General features: G+C 41.1%; 1 protein-coding gene and 1 long non-coding RNA gene across 5 annotated transcripts in view; one reads left to right on the forward strand and one right to left on the reverse strand.

Moving 5' to 3' along the window:
• Positions 1–19,424, reverse strand: part of CORO1C (coronin 1C) — an 85,252-nt gene that overhangs the window by 14,121 nt on the left and 51,707 nt on the right. For all 4 annotated transcript variants that reach the window (XM_033408627.2, XM_033408630.2, XM_012537335.3 and 1 more), the window contains exon 3: positions 18,045–18,167. In XM_033408627.2, coding sequence (XP_033264518.1) covers positions 18,045–18,167 — 123 coding nt within the window. The remainder of the gene's footprint in view (positions 1–18,044; positions 18,168–19,424) is intronic.
• LOC125961320 (uncharacterized) lies at positions 10,009–12,505 on the forward strand. Its single transcript, XR_007471892.1, has 2 exons — positions 10,009–10,080; positions 12,445–12,505. It is a non-coding gene; the product is annotated as an uncharacterized LOC125961320 (long non-coding RNA).

Here is a 19,424-nt window from a genome sequence, read left to right on the forward strand (position 1 = left end):
AAAAATAGTGCAGCCACTTTGGGCAACAGTTTGGAAGTTCCTCAAATGATCAAACACAGAGTTACCTATGACCCAGCAATTCTACTCCTAGGTACCTACCCAAGAGAAATGAAAACATATGTCCACACTAAAACCTGTACACAAATTTTATAGCAGCATTATTCATAACAGCCAAAAGGTGTAAACAACCCAAGTGTCCAGCAGCTAATAAATGGATACACAAAATGTGATACACGAAGGAATATATGACCACAGAAAGAGATTAAGTACTGACACACACTACAACATGGATGAAGCTTGATAATGTTAGGTTAAGTAAAGAAGCCAGTGATGACAGTCCGCATATTGTAGGATTCATGTATATGAGATGTCCAGAAAGGAAAATCTATAGAGACAGAGAATAGATTAGTGGTTGCTTAGTGCTGGGGGTGGTGGAGGGGTGCAATAGGTAAAGAATACGGGGTTTCTGTTTTTGGGGGTGTTCTTTTTGAAGTGGTGAAAACATTCTAAAATTGTCTGTGGTGATGGTGGTACATATCTATGAATATACTAAAGACCACTGAATTGTACACTTTAAATGGGTAAGCTGTATGTGAATTATACCTCAATAAAGCTGTTAAAACCAGATATTAAGTAACATTTAAGTTTGTGAACAGGCTAAAGTTTAAAACAATTATCTTCTTCTGTATGAAGATTAAAATGAGTAAATCTTCTACCAAAAAAGATCTTATGGAACTAGTTCATAACGAATTTAGAACTTGCCAGGGGGAAAAAATCATACTCAACAGTGGAACAAGTGAGAAACAGAATTTTCCCTTGTTGGGGATTTTTAAGGAGGAGACAAACAACTGTCTGTTTTTGACTGCTTGGTGGAAAGGCAGAGTCTGAATTAGGAGTGGTTAAGGTTCAGCTCGGTTCTCTCGTCCTGAAAAAAATCAGAACAAAAATGTTGCCAGTCTGAGGACTGCAGGAAAGTTGTGAATTAAGCGATCGTTCATAAACCTGCCTTCTGAGGGCATAAGTTTAGGACGTCACCCAATTTCCCCTGCACGCTCATCTTTCAGCAGATTTTAAACACGGCAGATATGAACAAGCATGGAAGGCAAAGGGAACCTACCTTGCCTCTCCCAACCCCTCACCCAGACCACTGCCTCTCTCCACCAAACATAACAGACTCCGAGCGTGGGCATCTGTTACCCTCCAGAGCTATCTGTTTGCTTTCACCTATTTTTATTCAAGGGTTTATGAACAGTAAAACTGCTCCACATTGAACTTGGCTATTTGAATGTAAAGCAGGACTGAAACTGTGAATAGAAGGAACAGAAAACAACTACTGGTTTAATCAAAGCACGAAGTCGGCAGAGAAACAATTATGAAACGAGACTTCAGAGACTCAACAGGAAATGCATTTTGCAATATGAATTCCGACTCACGCTTAGGACGGAAAGCGTGGTAATTCCACCTGCCGTCTCCAGGGGGCACTGTGACCACGGGCTGCTGGGTTTTCCCACAAGGATAGTAAAACCTTCACTGCCTGAATGACCGAGATTAAGCAGTGTGTTTTCTAAATCCCTAATGAGGCGTGGAGTGATGGGAGGCTTTGGATATAAGCAGCATTTCCTGTCTTAAACATGAGAGCTCATAATGGGACTTGATCTTTTCCTTTCTCTAGCTTCTTCATGCATCTTTTCCTTGGATGGCGAGGAGATGTTAATGATGGAACAAAACGTTTATTATATAATTTTAAAAATGAGGAAACTCTGTCCCTTTCTTTATCTCACTTTTGGCAGGTTCCATGGTTCCCTCAATGAGGCTTATGTGCTCCATCCAGGCACCTAACCCATCTCACTACCTCGGTTACTCACCTGTGCGGCACTTTTCTTGAGTAGCCACTTAACGCAGGCCCGTTACCAGGCGAGTGGGGAAGGACAACTAAACCCAGGTCCCGCTCTCAAAGGGTTTACGGTCTAACAAAGCAGAGCTGTCTATGAGGCCGAAAGTCAAAAAGACAGCAAAGACAAGCAGTTGGATGGAGAATGGGCTCTGGAGCCAAAGAGACCCTGGTTCAAATCCTGCCCGGGCCTTTTACTGTGATGGTCCTCGGCAAACAGTTCAACATCACTGCACAGGGAAGCATCAGTACCTGTGCTTCCTAGGGCTGCTGTGAGGACTGAGTTAAGAAAGTCCTGGAATAGTGCCTGGCACACAGTCTGTGCCCCCAGTACGGTGCAGGGGTGAAGAATATCCTGATTCTGCTACGTATCAGCTGTATGACCTTGGGGACATTCACCTAACCTATCTGGGCCTTGAGTTTCCTCGCCAATAAAATGGGAGTAATAATGAACCTGCCCTCACTGGGGTTGTCTGGAGACCGATGTGGTAACATGAATGTAAAGCACTTAGATGGGACTTCCGTGGTGGTGCAGTGATTAAGAATCCGCCTGCCAATGCAGGGGACACGGGTTCAAGCCCTGGTCCGGGAAGATACCACATGCCGCGGAGCAGCTAAGCCCATGCACCACAACTACTGAGCCTGTGCTCTGGAGCCCGCGAGCCACAACTACTGAAGCCTGTGTGCCTAGAGTCTGTGCTCTGCAACAAGAGAAGCCACCGTAATGAGAAGCCCTCGAACCACAATGAAGAGTAGCCCCCGCTCGCCGCAACTAGAGAAAGCCTGCGCGCAGCAACGAAGACCCAAAACAGCCAAAAATAAATAAATAAATTTATAAAGAAAAAAAAGAGATGGAAAGGGAGAAGGAAGGAAGGAAATCAACGATCCAGTTTCAAAATAAAAAACACAGATGCAGAGAGCAATTTTCTAAAGAGCTGATGCTCCAAAGAGGCTGGCTGAGGGGCTGACAGGAAAAAGTCACCAGAGTAAGAAAGATAACACCGGCATGAGGATTCCCAGAGGCAGGGGAGAGTGACCAGAAAAGCCTGTACGATGAAATGCAAAGACAGTGGCATTCCGGCCTCTGTGGGGAGAAAGGCGGCCTGTGGGGAAGGGCCGGCACATCTGTAAGTCCTTCCACACGAAGCGGACACAGCCCTGCTTCGGGCCTGCTGGCCCTGCTCACAGGCCTGTCAGTACGCGGCTCTCTGCCCTCTGTAGGGCTCTCTGCTGCAGCCGGCAACGGCCTTCCAGTTTGGACTGGAGAGGTTGCAGAAGTCCCATTCGGTCCCTGTTTAGTTTTCTTGTGCATAACCTGGGATGCAGCCTGGTGTGGTGGAAAGGATGCTGGCCTGGAGCATCAGAAGACACGGTCTCCACCAGAGCTGGGACACTAACTGGATGTGTCAGCATTAAGAAGCGGCCTCACTTCCAGGAGCCTTGATTTCCTTGTTCCATACGGAGGACAGCAGCGGCTCTGCCTCCTCAGGGGTAAATGCAAAGGTCAAATGAGCTGATACATTCTGCACCCCCAAGCACTACCCGAATGTGAACTACTGCAAACGGGGTGACCTTTGACGAAACTGTCACCCCCTGGGCCTGCGTTTCCTGAGTGGTAAAATGGGACACACTCCTGCCTCACTGTGCTGTTAACAATGGTTAAATATAATCACCACATAAACGCTTAAAACAGCACTTGGCAAAAAAAGGATCTACTATATGTTCATGATTATTTTTCTTGCTGGAACTGTGACCCCTATGACCCCAACATGTAATTTCAAGTCTGGACAGCAGGATTCTATGGAATGAAATTAATTTGTCTTCAAATTAATTCAGCCCTGTACCCAACTGCAGGGCTGTTTATATCCAAGATATCATATGTGTGAAAGCTCCAGTTCATGCCCGGGCCAGTTAGCACAAATGAGATCGGCTCTGATTTCCAGGCTGGTCCGTCAGCTTCTCTCTGTTCCGTGGCTGCGGCTAGGACTCTCATACCACTCGGCTCTTCCAAAAACGTATGCGGTGAGTAGAGAGGAAAAGTGGCATCAAACACCCTCTGCTGTGCCCTGAGTGGGCATCTCAGCACGGCAGCCACTACAAGCTATCCCCTCTCCTCCTGATTTTTTCTTTTCTTTTTTTAAAATTAATACTGTGTATTCCTGGAATTTTCTATGTGGACAACACATTACTATGGCAATGTTTTGTCTTGTTTTGTTTTGAAAGAAAGGAAAAAAACCACAATTAGTCTCTAGGGCTTCCAGATGAAAAAGTGAATCAATCGGTGAAAACCCAACATGGTTCTGGAAAAAACAACTTTAAGCATCCATTCAGGAATGACTATATCACTGGCATCCTTTTCCCATGTGAATTTCTAAATATGGAAAAAGGACAGCTCAAGAGAACAGTTCTAACAAGAAAAAAAGCGAGGAAAGTTAAGAGTGGGTTTCTCTCAAGTAGTCATTTAAAAGTACATTTATTTGATGGTTTTATTTCTCAAACACAGCGCAAATTTAATGCAAACACAAAGTGCTTCCAGACACTGCCTCCCTGTTTTAATCACCCATCGTGAACTTGCTACCAGGTTAGGCACTAGAGTTACAGCAATAAAAACGGCTATTCCCCCCAAACGCCACATTTTTAAAATGTAGAGGAAACCAATTCCAAAGGCAGAATTAAGGAAAGAGCTGATCTAAAGAGACAGGGAGAGTCTGAGATTCTGCAGCAGCTGCAGAGCAGCAACCCCCCTGCAGAAGCCACTGATCCAACACCCCAAGGGGCAGGATGCAGAGAGTCAGGACATCCCTAAATGAACCATGACACTGAGAACAACATTGGTTTTGAGAAAATCAAGAAGTGAGAGTTGGGTTCCGATGTGCCAAGGTTATAATACCCACTTGGCCAATGGCCCAGACGCAATCTGTACAGCATGGAAATAACAAGAAGTCCTGCTGAATGACTGAGTAGGACCAGAGTCCTGGGGAATGCGCTCCCATCACCAACCACATCACTTCTACCTTTATTTCAAGGCAAAAACTGCAATAGGAAAATTTACAACAGAAGCAAAAATGGGTAAAATAGGGAGTTTAGGGCTTCCCTGGTGGCGCAGTGGTTGAGAGTCCGCCTGCTGATGCCGGGGACGCAGGTTCATGCCCAGGTCTGGGAGGGTCCCACGTGCCACGGAGTGGCTGGGCCCGTGAGCCATGGCCGCTGAGTCTGCGCGTCCGGAGCCTGTGCTCCGCAACGGGAGAGGCCACAGTGCTGAGAGGCCCGTGTACCACAAAAAAAAAAAAAAAAAAAAAAAAGGGAGTTTATTTTTGTTGATTTCCACGGGAGTTTAAGACTGATTTGAGAAAAGGGAAAAGTGTCCATTTAAACTTCATCATTTGGGACCAATCAGAACATCTAGGTAAAGGCAAATAAGATGCTCCTCCTGCAAGATCTTTCCCTCTCCCAGACTCTGGAAGAACCAGTCAGGCAGCGCCACTGTCTGAATTCGCCAGTTTTTGCATCTGTGTTTGCAGATAAGGGACAGTGTTGAATCAACATCATTCACTAAACTTGCCTTGCCTGCTCTTTTATTTATTTATTTATTTTTGGCCGTACCACTCAGCTTGTGGGATCTTAGTTCCCTCACCAGGGATTGAACCCAGGCCCTCAGCAGTGAAAGTACAGAGTTCTAACCACTGGTCCACCAGGGGATTCCCCTTGGCTGCGCTTTGTATTATATAAACACTGTTATTTTCTTAGAGCTAAAATTTTCCCAAGTAAAATACTTAACAGCTACAATTGTTAAAACTTTCTGTGAGGAGAGTTAGAAAAAAGAACTCACAGTACCAAAAATCTGGAAAACTTAGGAGCAGCGTATAGTTTCTGGGAAGAGGGGTTTATATCATTGCTATCTGCTCATACAAAACATCACTTCAAAAGTAGTACACCATGGGGCTTCCCTGGTGGCACAGTGGTTGAGAGTCTGCCTGCCAATGCAGGGGACACGGGTTCGTGCCCCGGTCCGGGAAGATCCCACATGCCGTGGAGCGGCTGGGCCCATGAGCCATGGCCGCTGAGCCTGCGCGTCCGGAGCCTGTGCTCCGCAACGGGAGAGGCCACAACAGTGAGAGGCCCGGGTACCGGAAAAAAAAAAAAAAAAAAAAAGTAGTACACCAGGATTCACCTGGCGGTCCAGTGGTTAAGACTTCATGCTTCCACTGCAGGGGGCACAGGTTCTGATCCCTGGTTGGGGAACTAAGATCCCACACTACATGCCAAGCAATGCGGCCAAAAAACAGAAAAAAAAAAAAAAAAAAAAAAAAGAAAAGGTAGTACACCAAAGGCAAACCATGCCAATATAATTTACTTTTTGGCTGCTTAAAGAAGCCATCTCTAAAAGATGGAGGAATGTACCATAAGGCTGGCATTCCCTCTCTAAAACTGCAATCAATGTAACATGACTGCCACAGAATCAATTCTCACACAGTGAATAAATCACTGCTTAAATGCAGAGGACATAATGGAATTATACTATAAATACAAAAAGTATTTTTTTTAAATTAAGTTAATCATTTTACAGATCATTTGGTAAATTGGTTCTACTCTGTTTTTTTCTACTGAATTATTTGCTAAAGATATTCTTACTACCATGAATCCACTATAAGTATATATCAAAACTCACTGTGAAAAAACAGTAACTCATTATACTTCCTGGATCCTCTCAATTGGCTTGTTTTATTTAATTTAGTTTTTTAAGCATGTAAGGCAACTGAGGCTGAGAGCATTTAAGTGACCTGGGCTTATCTCAGCATCCTTTCTCTACTGGAGCTGGACCTTCATATCCATCTACAGTTGCAGGTCCTGGGCTATTACTACCAGGAGGCTACGCTTGGGAAACTACAGAGAACTTTTCTGCTTTTTTTTTTTAAATTAATAATGTTGCTGTTTGAAATCATTTGATTTGTTGTACACTGGTCCTTCATCTTCAGGAGAACAAAAGGGAAAATGAGGTATTAAGAAACAGGTGGGGAGAGGGCATACAGCAAAAGCAAGAACTATAATTCTGCAGCCTGTGGAGGGAAAAACCACATTCACGAAAGACAGACAAAATGAAAAGCCAGAGGACTTCGTACCAGATGAAGGAACAAGATAAAACCCCAGAAAAACAACTAAATGAAGTGGAGATAGGCAACCTTCCAGAAAAAGAATTCAGAATAATGACAGCGAAGATGATCCAGGACCTCGGAAAAAGGATGCAGGCAAAGATCAAGAAGATGCAAGAAATGTTTAACAAAGATCTAGAAGAATTAAAGAAGAAACAAACAGAGATGAACAATCCAATAACTGAAATGAAAACTACACTAGAAGGAATCAACAGCAGAATAACTGAAACAGAAGAACAGACAAGTGACCTGGAAGACAGAATGGTGGAATTCACTGCCATGGAACAGAATAAAGAAAAAAGAATGAAAAGAAATGAAGACAGCCTAAGAGACCTCTGGGACAACATTAAACGCAACAACATTCGCATTATAGGGGTCTCAGAAGGAGGAGAGAGAAAGGACCAGAGAAAATATTTGAAGAGATTATAGTCGAAAACTTCCCTAACATGGGAAAGCAAATAACCACCCAAGTCCAGGAAGCACAGAGACCCAGGCAGGATAAACCCAAGGAGAAACACGCCGAGACACACAGTAATCAAACTGACAAAAATTAAAGACAAAAATTATTGAAAGCAACAAGGGAAAAACGACAAATAACACACAAGGGAACTCTCATAAGGTTAACAGGTGATTTCTCAGCAGAAACTCTACAAGCCAGAAGGGAGCGGCATGATATATTTAAAGTGATGAAAGGGAAGAACCTACAACCAAGATTACTCTACCTGGCAAGGATCTCATTCAGATTTGACAGAGAAATCAAAAGCTTTACAGACAAGCAAAAGCTAAGAGAATTCAGCACCACCAAACCAGCTCTACAACAAATGCTAAAGGAACTTCTCTAAGTGGGAAACACAAGAGAAGAAAAGGACCTACAAAAACAAACCCATAACAATTAAGAGAATGGTAATAGGAACATACATATCGATAATTACCTTAAACGGGAATGAATTAAATGCTCCAACCAAAAGACACAGGTTCGCTGAATGGATACAAATACAAGACCCATATATATGCTGTCTACAACAGACCTACTTCAGACCTAGGGACACATACAGACTGAAAGTGAGGGGATGGAAAAAGATATTCCATGCAAATGGAAATCAAAAGAAAGCTGGAGTAGCAATACTCAGATAAAATAGACTTTAAAATAAAGAATGTTACAAGAGACAAGAAAGGACACTACATAATGCTCAAGGGATCAATCCAAGAAGACGATATAACAATTATAAATATATACGCACCCAACATAGGAGCACCTCAAGCCATAAGGCAACTGCTAACAGATATAAAAGAGGAAATCGACAGTAACACAATAATAGTGGGAGACTTTAACACTTCACTTACAACAATGGACAGATCATCCAGACAGAAAATTAATAAGGAAACACAAGCTTTAAATGACACAACAGACCAGATAGATTTAATTGATATTTATAGGACATTCCATCCAAAAACAGCAGATTACACTTTCTTCTCAAGTGCACACGAACATTCTCCAGGATAGATTAGATCACATCTTGGGTCACAAATCAAGCCTCAGTAAATTTAAGAAAATTGAAATCATATCAAGCATCTTTTCCAACCACAACACTATGAGATTAGAAATCAATTACAGGGAAAAAAACGTAAAAAACACAAACATGTGGAGGCTAAACAATACGTTACTAAATAACCAAGAGATCACTGAAGAAATCAAAGAGGAAATCAAAAAATATCTAGAGACAAATGACAAGGAAAACACAATGATCCAAAACCTATGGGATGCAGCAAAAGCAGTTCTAAGAGGGAAGTTTACAGCAATACAATCCTACCTCAAGAAACAAGAAAAATCTCAAACAATCTAACCTTACACCTAAAGGAGCTACAGAAAGAAGAACAAACAAAACCCAAAGTTATCAGAAGGAAAGAAATCATAAGGATCAGAGCAGAAATAAATGAAATACAAACAAAGAAAACAATAGCAAAGATCAATAAAACTAAAAGCTGGTTCTTTGAGAAGATAAACAAAATTGATAAAACTTTAGCCAGACTCATCAAGAAAAAGAGGGAGAGGACTCCTATCAAAAAAATTAGAAATGAAAAAGGAGAAGTTACAACAGACACCGTGGAAATACAAAGCATCGTAAGAGACTACTACAAGCAACTCTATGCCAATAAAATGGACAACCTGGAAGAAATGGACAAATTCTTAGAAAGGTATAACCTTCCAAGACTGAACCAGGAAGAAATAGAAAATATGAACAGATCAATCTCAAGGAATGAAATTGAACTGTGATTAAAAATCTTCCAACAGGGCTTCCCTGGTGGCGCAGTGGTTGAGAGTCCGCCTGCCGATGCAGGGGACACAGGTTCGTGCCCCGGTCAGGGAAGATTCCACATGCCGCGGAGCGGCTGGGCCTGTGAGCCATAGCCGCTGAGGCTGCGCGTCCGGAGCCTGTGCTCAGCAACGGGAGAGGCCACAACAGTGAGAGGCCCACATACCGCGCAAAAAAAAAAAAAAAAAATCTTCCAACAAACAGAAGTCCAGGACCAGATGGCTTCACAGGTGAATTCTATCAAATATTTAGAGAAGAGCTAACACCCATCCTTCTCAAGCTCTTCCAAAAAATTGCAGAGGAAGGTACACTCACAAACTCATTCTATGAGGCCACCATCACCTTGATACCAAAACCAGACAAAGATAGTACAAAAAACGAAAATTACAGACCAATATCACTGATGAATATAGATGCAAAACTCCTCAACAAAATACTATCAAACAGAATCCAACAACACATTAAAAGGATCATACACCATGATCAAGTGGGATTTATCCCAGGGATGCAAGGATTCTTCAATATATGCAAATCAACCAAAGTGATACACCATCTTAACAAACTGAAGAAGAAAAACCATATGATCATCTCAAGAGATGCAGAAAAAGCTTTTGACAAAATTCAACACCGATTTATGATAAAAACTCTCCAGAGAAAAGGGAACCCTCTTGCACTGTTGGTGGGAATGTAAATTGATACAGCCACTATGGAGAACAGTATGGAGGTTCCTTAAAAAACTAAACATAGAATTACCATATGACCCAGCAATCCCACTACTGGGCATATACCCTGGGAAAACCGTAATTCAAAAAGTCATATACCACAATGTTCACTGCAGCTCTATTTACAATAGCCAGGACATGGAAGCAACCTAAGTGTCCATCAGCAGATGAATGGATAAAGAAGATGTGGCACGTATATACAATGGAATATTACTCAGCCATAAAAAGAAATGAAATTGAGTTACTTGTAGTGAAGTAGATGGACCTAGAGTCTGTCATACAGAGTGAAGTAAGTCAGAAAGAGAAAAACAAATACCATATGCTAACACATATATATGGAATCTTAAAAAAAAAAAAAAAAAGGTCCTGAAGAACCTAGGGGCAGGACAGGAATAAAGACGCAGACATAGAGAATGGACTTGAGGACACGGGGAGTGGGAAGGGTAAGCTGGGATGAAGTGAAAGAGTGGCATGGACATATATACACTACCAGATGTTAAACAGATAGCTAGTGGGAAGCAGCCGCATAGCACTGGGAGATCAGCTCAGTGCTCTGTTACCACCTAGAGGGGTGGGATAGGGAGAGTGGGAGGAAGACGCAAAAGAGGGAGGAGATATGGTGATATATGTATACGTATAGCTGATTCACTTTGTTATAAAGCAGAAACTAACACACCATTGTAAAGCAATTATACTCTAATAACAATGTTAAAAAAAATAAAAAATAATAATAATTTAAAAAACTCTCCAGAAAGTGGGCAGAGAGGGAACCTACCTCAACATAATAAAGGCCGTTTATGACAAACCCACAGCAAACATCATTCTCAATGGTGAAAAACCGAAAGCATTTCCTCTAAGATCACGAACAAGACAAGAAAGTCCACTCTCGCCACTATTATTCAACATAGTTTTGGAAGTCCTAGCCATGGCAATCAGAGAAGAAAAAGAAATAAAAGGAATCCAAATTGGAAAAGAAGAATTAAAACTGTCACTGTTTGCAAATGACATGATACTACACATAGAGAATCCTAAAGGTGCCACCAGAAAACTACTAGAGCTAATCAATGAATCTGGTAAAGTTGCAGGATACAGAATTAATGCACAGAAATCTCCTGCATTCCTATACACTAACAACGAAAGATCAGGAAGAGAAATGAAGGAAACAATCCATTCACCATTGCAACAAAAAGAATAAAAACCTAGGAATAAACCTACGTAAGGAGGTAAAAGACCTATACTCAGAAAACTATAAGACACTGATGAAAGAAATCAAAGATGACACAAACAGATGGACAGATATACCATGTTCTTGGATTGCAATAATCAATATTGTGAAAATGACTATACTACCCAAAGCAATCTACAGATTCAATGCAATCCCTATCAAATTACCAGTGGTATTTTTTACAGAACTAGAACAAAAAATCTTAAAATTTGTATGGAGACACAAAAGACCCTGAATAGCCAAAGCAGTCTTGAGGGGTAAAAAACAGAGCTGGAGGAATCAGTCTCCCTGACTTCAGACTATACTACAAAGCTACAGTCATCAAGACAATATGGTACCGGCACAAAAACAGAAACATAGATCAATGGAACAGGATAGAAAGCCCAGAGATAAGCCCATGCACCTATGGTCAACTAATCTATGACAAAGGAGGCAAGGATATACGATGGAGAAAAGACAGTCTCTTCAATAAGTGGTGCTGGGAAAACTGGACAGTTACATGTAAAAGAATGAAATTAGAACACTCCCTAACACCATACACAAAAATAAACTCAAAATGGATTAGAGACCTAAATGTAAGACTGGACACTATAAAACTGTTAGAGGCAAACATAGGAAGAACACTCTTTAACATAAATCACAGAAAGATCTTTTTTGATCCACTTCCTATAGTAATGGAAATAAAAATAAACAAATGGGACCTAATGAAACTTAAAAGTTTTTGCAAAGCAAAGGAAACTACAAACAAGACAAAAAGACAACCCTCGGAATGGGAGAAAATATTTGCAAATGAATCAACGGACAAAGGATTAATCTCCAAAATATATAAACAGCTCATGCAGCTCAACACTAAAAAAAGAAACAACCCAATCAGAAAATGGGCAGAAGACCTAAATAGACATTTCTCCAAAGAAGACATACAGATAGCCAAGAGGCACATGAAAAGCTGGTCAACATCACAAATTATTAGAGAAATGCAAATCAAAACTACAATGAGGTATCACCTCACACCAGTTAGAATGGGCATCATCAGAAAATCTACAAACAACAAATGCTGGAGAGGGTGTGGAGAAAAGGGAACCCTCTTGCACTATTGGTGGGAATGTAAATAGATACAGCCACTATGGAGAACAGTATGGAGGTTCCTTAAAAAACTAAAAATAGAACTACCATATGACCCAGCAATCCCACTACTGGGCATATACCCAGAGAAAACCATAATTCAAAAAGACACATGCACCCCAATGTTCATTGCAGCACTATTTACAATAGCCAGGACATGGAAGCAACCTAAATGCCCATCGACAGATGAATGGATAAAGAAGATGTGGTACGTATATACGACAGAATATTACTCACCCATAAAAAGGAAGAAAATTGGGTCATTTGTAGAGACGTGGATGGACCTAGAGACTGTCATACAGAGTGAAGTAAGTCAGAAAGAGAAAAACAAATAGCATATATTAACGCATATATGTGGAACCTAGAAAAATGGTACAGATGAACTGGTTTACGGGGCAGAAATAGAGACACAGATGTAGAGAACAAATGTATGGACACCAAGTGGGGAAAGTGGCAGGGATGGGGGTGGTGGTGATATGAATTGGGAGATTGGGATTGACATATATACACTTATATGCATGAAATAGATAACTAATAAGAACCTGCTGTATAAAAAATAAATAAAATAAAATTCAAAAATAAAAAAAAAGAAGCAGGTGGGGTAGAAGATCAAATACTTCTTTAAAATTTTATTTCAACTGCTGAGTTGTTAAAGCATTTTGTAATTACCCCAATAATAATAACAAATGATTTGGGAAACATTAAGTGATTAAAATATCAGCACCATAGTTAAGGGAGTGAAAAAAAACTAGGAGGAAGATTTATCCCAAAGCATTATTTAATTTACAAAATGTTCACTCGGGCAATACCAATAAAGGGGCAACGTCAGAGGATTCTGGGACAATGGTGGTGTCAGTGGCAGCACAGTTTTGGGATCTTCCGAAGTCCCTCAAGAAAAACACAGAGCAGGCAGATAACAAAACAAAAACACAGGGACAATATATACACAAAACTAGGTGATAACCCAAATGCAAGTGTGTGGAGGAAAACCACCAACAGCCACACAACCCGTGTGTTGTCGGCCTCTGTGCGAAAAAAATCATGGGGCAGCAATGGGGTGCCCCACAGATCTGAGAAGAGCAGGCCAATATGAGGCCACAACGGAAACGGGAAGGAGCTTTGCCTTCTCCAACAGCAGGTGAGAACAAGGACCTGAAACGAAAAAGGTATGAAGGGGCTGGAGAAATCTAAACCCCAATACCCTAGACACCAACCAGAGAGGACTCCCTTCTGAGACAGGCCCACACTGAGTGGAAATTCCAAGAAATGGAATCAAATCTGAGCAGGACAGAAATAAGATGGACAAAGGAATCAGAAAGACCAAAAAAAAGCAGGTCAGGAAATCTGACAGCAAGCCACCATGTTTCTGAACACTACCTGAAAAGGACAGAAGAGGGAGCTCTGTGAAGTTAGAACAGCTTTATGAAGGAAGCCAGCTTCTGAAAGCTCGGGAAAACTAAATTCACATAAAAATAAGAGAGGGAGAAGAAAGAAAAAAAATCAAGGCTCCAAAATTACTAGGAGAAAAAAAGAGAATACATCCCTGCAGACAGTACAAGAATGCGAGTAAGACCAGCTCCAAAGAAAGATAAAAACTATCACACACATTTCGAAAGATATTATTAAGAAAACAATACAAGACAGGAAACATAAATCAGAACTTGAAAAACTCAAAAGTAAGGTGGCGGAAATCAAGAAAAAAAATAGAAATAAAAGGAAAAGTACTTTAGAAACGAAGACTAACAAAGAAGCTAAGAGCAAATAAACATAAATAATGTCCCCAAAGAAATAAAAGGTAAAAAGCAGAAAAATTTTAGCCTAAAAGAAATGAGTAAGAAAAAAGGTTTGGAGAGAAACTGACAAATATCGAAGATAGGTAAATAAGATAAAGCATTTGGATAACAGGAGTCCCTGAAGGGAAAAACCAAAGCAAAGGAACAGAACAAATACTGAAGACTCTAAGTCAATAAAACTTCCCTGCTGGGGGGGGGGGGTGGGCACCTGAAACCATATATTGAAAGAGCACATCACACACAGAAATACCAACTCAGAATAACCAACAATAGTCTAGTAAAATTACTACATTTTAAGAAAAAAAAAAATTATGAACATCTAGGCAAAAAGAACATATAGTCTATAAGGAAAAGAAAATCAGATTTTTTCTGATCATCTGATTTTTTACAGCAACACTTTATGCCAAAAGAAAATGAAATATTTAGATACTCAAGGAAATACTGCAAGCCAAGAATTTTATATCCAGAAAAATTCACCTTTAAGTATAAAGGTCACAACAAGCTATTGTCAATATAGAAGAACTTAGAGAATACAGTTCCCACGAGCCTTTCCTATTTGATTCCATCCCTTGGAACTGCTCCTCAGGGTGGGGCCTGTCCTGGAAGGGAGCCCTCTCTGGTTGGTTTCCAGAGTACTGGGGTCTAGAATCTACTAGAGAAGGAGCTTCAGATGATCCAAGTGCCTTTTTTTTTTAAACTGCTTTCAGTAATCATAATGGTGGTGATACTCTTAGTATTTTTAGTGTGAGACTATTGTATGTATACTGTGAAAAAGCAAATGAGATAGATTAGGATATTCTAATTCATCCTGAACTCCTGAGAACCAGGATTCTTGGTGTGAAAGAAAGGAGCAGAGATGTATTATTAAAGAAGTTAGGTAAAAACTATACAGTCCTGAATTTGAACTGGAAAGATTAAGACGAAGTCACAAGGTATTATATCTTTAAATATATATGTATATTCTAGCCAAATACTTTACTGCAAAGTCTTAAAAACAATGATCGCTACGGTAACAATGAGCATCCCTAAGCACTCAGAGAGTGATCTAGAAACTCCATTTTCCATTAAAACAAACCAGAGCTTCTGAGAGAAGTGGCGGATTTGAGGTGTGGGGTCAGGGATGGGCCTGAGACACCTGGACATACAGAAGAGCAAGGAAGCAACAGAAACAAGTAGGGTCACTTCAGAAGGACTCAGGAACTGTGAAGAGGTTCCCATTAACACAGACTGAATCCCCTGAGCTTTGAGAAAAGAATTGTAACAGATTGAAACCCATTCAGTTCAAAATGAAATGAAAGGGGGAAAAAAACCTCCAAATGAAAAACTAATTGGTCACCTTCTGAGGAAGATAAAGAACCAATTCATTATTTTGAAAACTGGGTAAATAAAAGGAAAGAATCAAGCATTTATCCTGCTTTCCTATATGAACTATACTCCTGGGTAACTAAATAGTAGATAAGAGAGAGCATCACCTTAAAAATTTTACCAGCTGAAAACTGAAAACAAAATCACAGCATTTAATATCACCATTTTGAGACCCCCTAATGAGTTGCTGGATCTAGGTGCTGGGCATCAATCACAAATCAAAAAACAGCAAAAAACCAGGCATCTTGACACCTCGTGCCTCCTGAGGGGAGACCAGAGCACGAGCTCTAGGCTTGTCAAAGGGATGGAATCTGAATCTAATCATGCTCTAGCATCCAGCTGCCAACTTGCAGGGAATCTGAAAGACAGAGTAGCAGGTTGAACTGGACCACGAGGGTGCAATCAGCAAACTCTGGACTTCTGGAAGCAACAGGTCAAAGATCAGGCTTCTTCAACAAGAAAAGGATGGAGGAGGAACCTGTAGATTAGGAAAGACTTAAAAGGCATATCAAGTTTTTAGAACTTGGAAGACTAAGCTCTAGCGTCCAGAGACGCACACTTGAGTGATTAAAACCACAAAGAAAGGGCAAGGAAGTGAGTTTTACTGGTTACTTGGAGAGGGAGGGGTGGATGGGGACTGGGATGGGGCACAGGGAAGAGACTGAGAAGCCTGGGAAAGTTCCATTTCTTGACCTGGGTGGCAGTCACAGGGTGTTCACTCAGTAATAAACCTCCTAACTCAGTTCACTTTTTTTTTTAATGAATTTATTTATTTTTAATTTATTTATTTTTGGCTGCATTGGGTCTTTGTTGCTGTGGGTGGGCTTTCTCTAGTTGTGGCGAGCGGGGGCTACTCTTTGTTGTGGTGCGCGGGCTTCTCATTGCAGTGGCTTCTCTTGTTGCGGAGCATGGGCTCTAGGCGCGTGGGCTCAGTAGTTGTGGTTCGCGGGCTCTAGAGCGCAGGCTTAGTAGTTGTGGTGCACGGGCTTAGTTGCTCCGCAGCATGTGGGATCTTCCTGGACCAGGGATCGAACCCGTGTCCCCTGCATTGGCAGGCAGATTCCCAACCACTGTGCCACCAGGGAAGTCCCTCAATTCACTTTTTCACTTAATTGAACTCACTTAACTGCTCGTTTAGTCTGTTTTATAATACAAAGGTTTTTTTTTAAAGGGCAATGTGACCAATAATGCTGGAGATGGGGAGGGATGGATCAAACCCGCTTCTCCAAGAAAGGTTAAGACTCTCAGTTTAAGATTTGGGCATCAGGTCTAAATACTGTTCCTTCCCCTTAGCAAAATGTGTCTGCAGCCATTCAAATGATCAATTTAGCAAGGCATGTTAAATGGAACAACTCCTTTTAATAGCAGCATATTTCTTTAATACACTTTGGCTGCCAAAATCATGAGATCACAGGAGGAGTTATCCTTAGCCAAAAGTCCATGAGGAAAAATGGGTAAACGTTTAAATGGCACAGTTCAGGAATTAATTTCCTTTTATGTAAAATAACTGTAATTAACAAAGTCTTCCAAACAATGTTTCTAAGTCTGGTTCAGTGCACAGAAAACCAAGAGGGGGATAACCAGAGTGCAGGTCTTGCAGCTCTCCACCTGCCAGGTGTGAGGCTGCCTGAGGGACGACCTGCATCCACTCCAGGCATGACTTCAGGGCTCCCTGTCTGCGTTCTTGCCCAGTCTTTGCAGCAGATGTTGCGCTAGGATTAAAAATGGATCCAAACTCATAATTACATTTGAAGGCTAAGAAGAACATAATCAAGAACAAGAAGCTTCACATTCACAAGTACTCCAAAGCGTGGTTTCATTCACAAGTACTCCAAAGCCTGGTTTCATACATAACCTACCTTTGGAATCTAAACCGGGGAACATACAGAACTTACTTTAACAACCTTTCAAATTGGTTATTTGCATATCTGCATAAAAAGGACTTCGTTAACCAGGGTCCACTAGACATTAGCTTGGAAATAAGCACCTACAAAAACTCTTTATTATCTTTCAATATCTGTTTCACATTCCATCTATCTATATAACCTTTGGCATCGTATTTCACTGTAATATGCACTGTAATATATCATGGTAGCAATTTTATCTCTCCTTTTTTAGAGGGGAGGAAGGTCATGTGGTGTAACGGCATTCACAGAATTATTTGAAAGTCATTTTACTTTCCCTAAAATCTTCCCATCAAGCAGATGTGTCAACTGTTAACAAGTATGCGCACACACAGAAGCAAAAGAAGGAAAAAGACAAGAGAGTACAACTCCCTGATATAAACTTGTAAAACGGCTTATCTGCAGTTAAACTTCAGTGTCACTAAATTCTTGTATAGTCCAATGGACAATCAAAGCTCTATGATTTTCTGCATTTCAAGCCTACACACACACACACTCTTTGAAGGCAGTAGGTGAGTCTCGCTGGCCTGTGTGCCCGCCACACCGAGGGAACTTACCATAACCGTGCAGTCCTCTGAGCCGCTGGCAATGACCTGATCGTTATGTGGGCACCAGTCTATGTCCAGCACTGGTCCTGTGTGACCACACACTGTGGGGTAGGATTTGTCAATTCGACCAGTCTGAAAGGAGAGAGAAACAGACCTATTATGTAACATCAATGCCACAGAGTTCTTATGTTTTGTCAGACCCACTTCTCCTTTATTACTTCTACCCCAAACTCTCAAGAATCTACAAATTATGACGTTCATATCAGCCAACGTCAACTGTTAAGAAATGTCAACTTGCATTTCTAAAAAACAGTTACTACCAAGGATACTCCATCAAATCAAGGATCTACATTTCCAGAACCACAGAGATTTTATTTAATCAATGGCATTAATAGACACAGCAAAAGAGAATACAAGAGTCTTTTCATCACAATACAATTCTAACAATAGCCTACTGTAAATTATAGGTGTGTTTTTACTGTTTAAAAAAAAAACCAAACCTGGTATTATTCAAAATGTAAAATATAACCTTTAATATGATAAGCTAATGCCCTTGAATATACAAATTAACAGTTCTGCAAGTGGATGGCACTTCCAGTGAGCAAGCAAAGTGAAGGTAATGAAAAGAAAAGCTTTAACCACTGCTCAGTGGCTGAAGGACATAGTACGTTTCAACGTCTCGGTCTCTTCCGTCAACAGAAACGCCAGCTGGGCCTTCTAATTAACCAGCTTAGCTCTCAGCCATTACCCAGATCCACATCTCATTAAGAACACAACTTCTAATGTTGGTCATAGCAACCATCACAACGTGCTCATGTTACACACTTGAACCTAACCAGCCAATCTGGCTTATCGGACCAATTTTGTCTGGTGTTAACCAAGACAAATGCTATTACAACAACAGCTGTACAAAGGCTGCTTCTTTTTAAAAAGGTTAATGCCAGTCCTTGCTGACGTTCTTCTACATATGCTAAACGCAGGTGAACAGAAAGGAATCACCACAATGCAAAAGTGAACCTATTTTTTGGTTGATGCTACTCTCCTGTTATGGCCACCTGTCACAACACGGGGGCAGGCTTCTTGGAAAATTTTCAAGATCAGTAAATTTGGATTTCTCCACTTTGACTTGACTGTGGAAATCTCCAGAGAAGCAGTGTGCTAAAGCACAAAGACCACAGGCTCCAGAGTCAGACAGATATGGATTGAAGTCCAGGCTCTCTTGGTTAAACAGTGTGTGATCTCAGACAGGTAATCTCTCTAAGCTTCAGCTTGTCATCTGTAAAATGAGTAACAGTAATACTTACCTCCCAGGATTACCGTGAGGAGTAAATGAGAAATGAGGTAAATCATAACCTAGCATTACAACCGTCTGTATAAGGTGTGTAAAAA

This window comes from Orcinus orca, chromosome 15, assembly GCF_937001465.1.
Source record: "Orcinus orca chromosome 15, mOrcOrc1.1, whole genome shotgun sequence".
NCBI classification, from domain to species: domain Eukaryota; kingdom Metazoa; phylum Chordata; class Mammalia; order Artiodactyla; family Delphinidae; genus Orcinus; species Orcinus orca.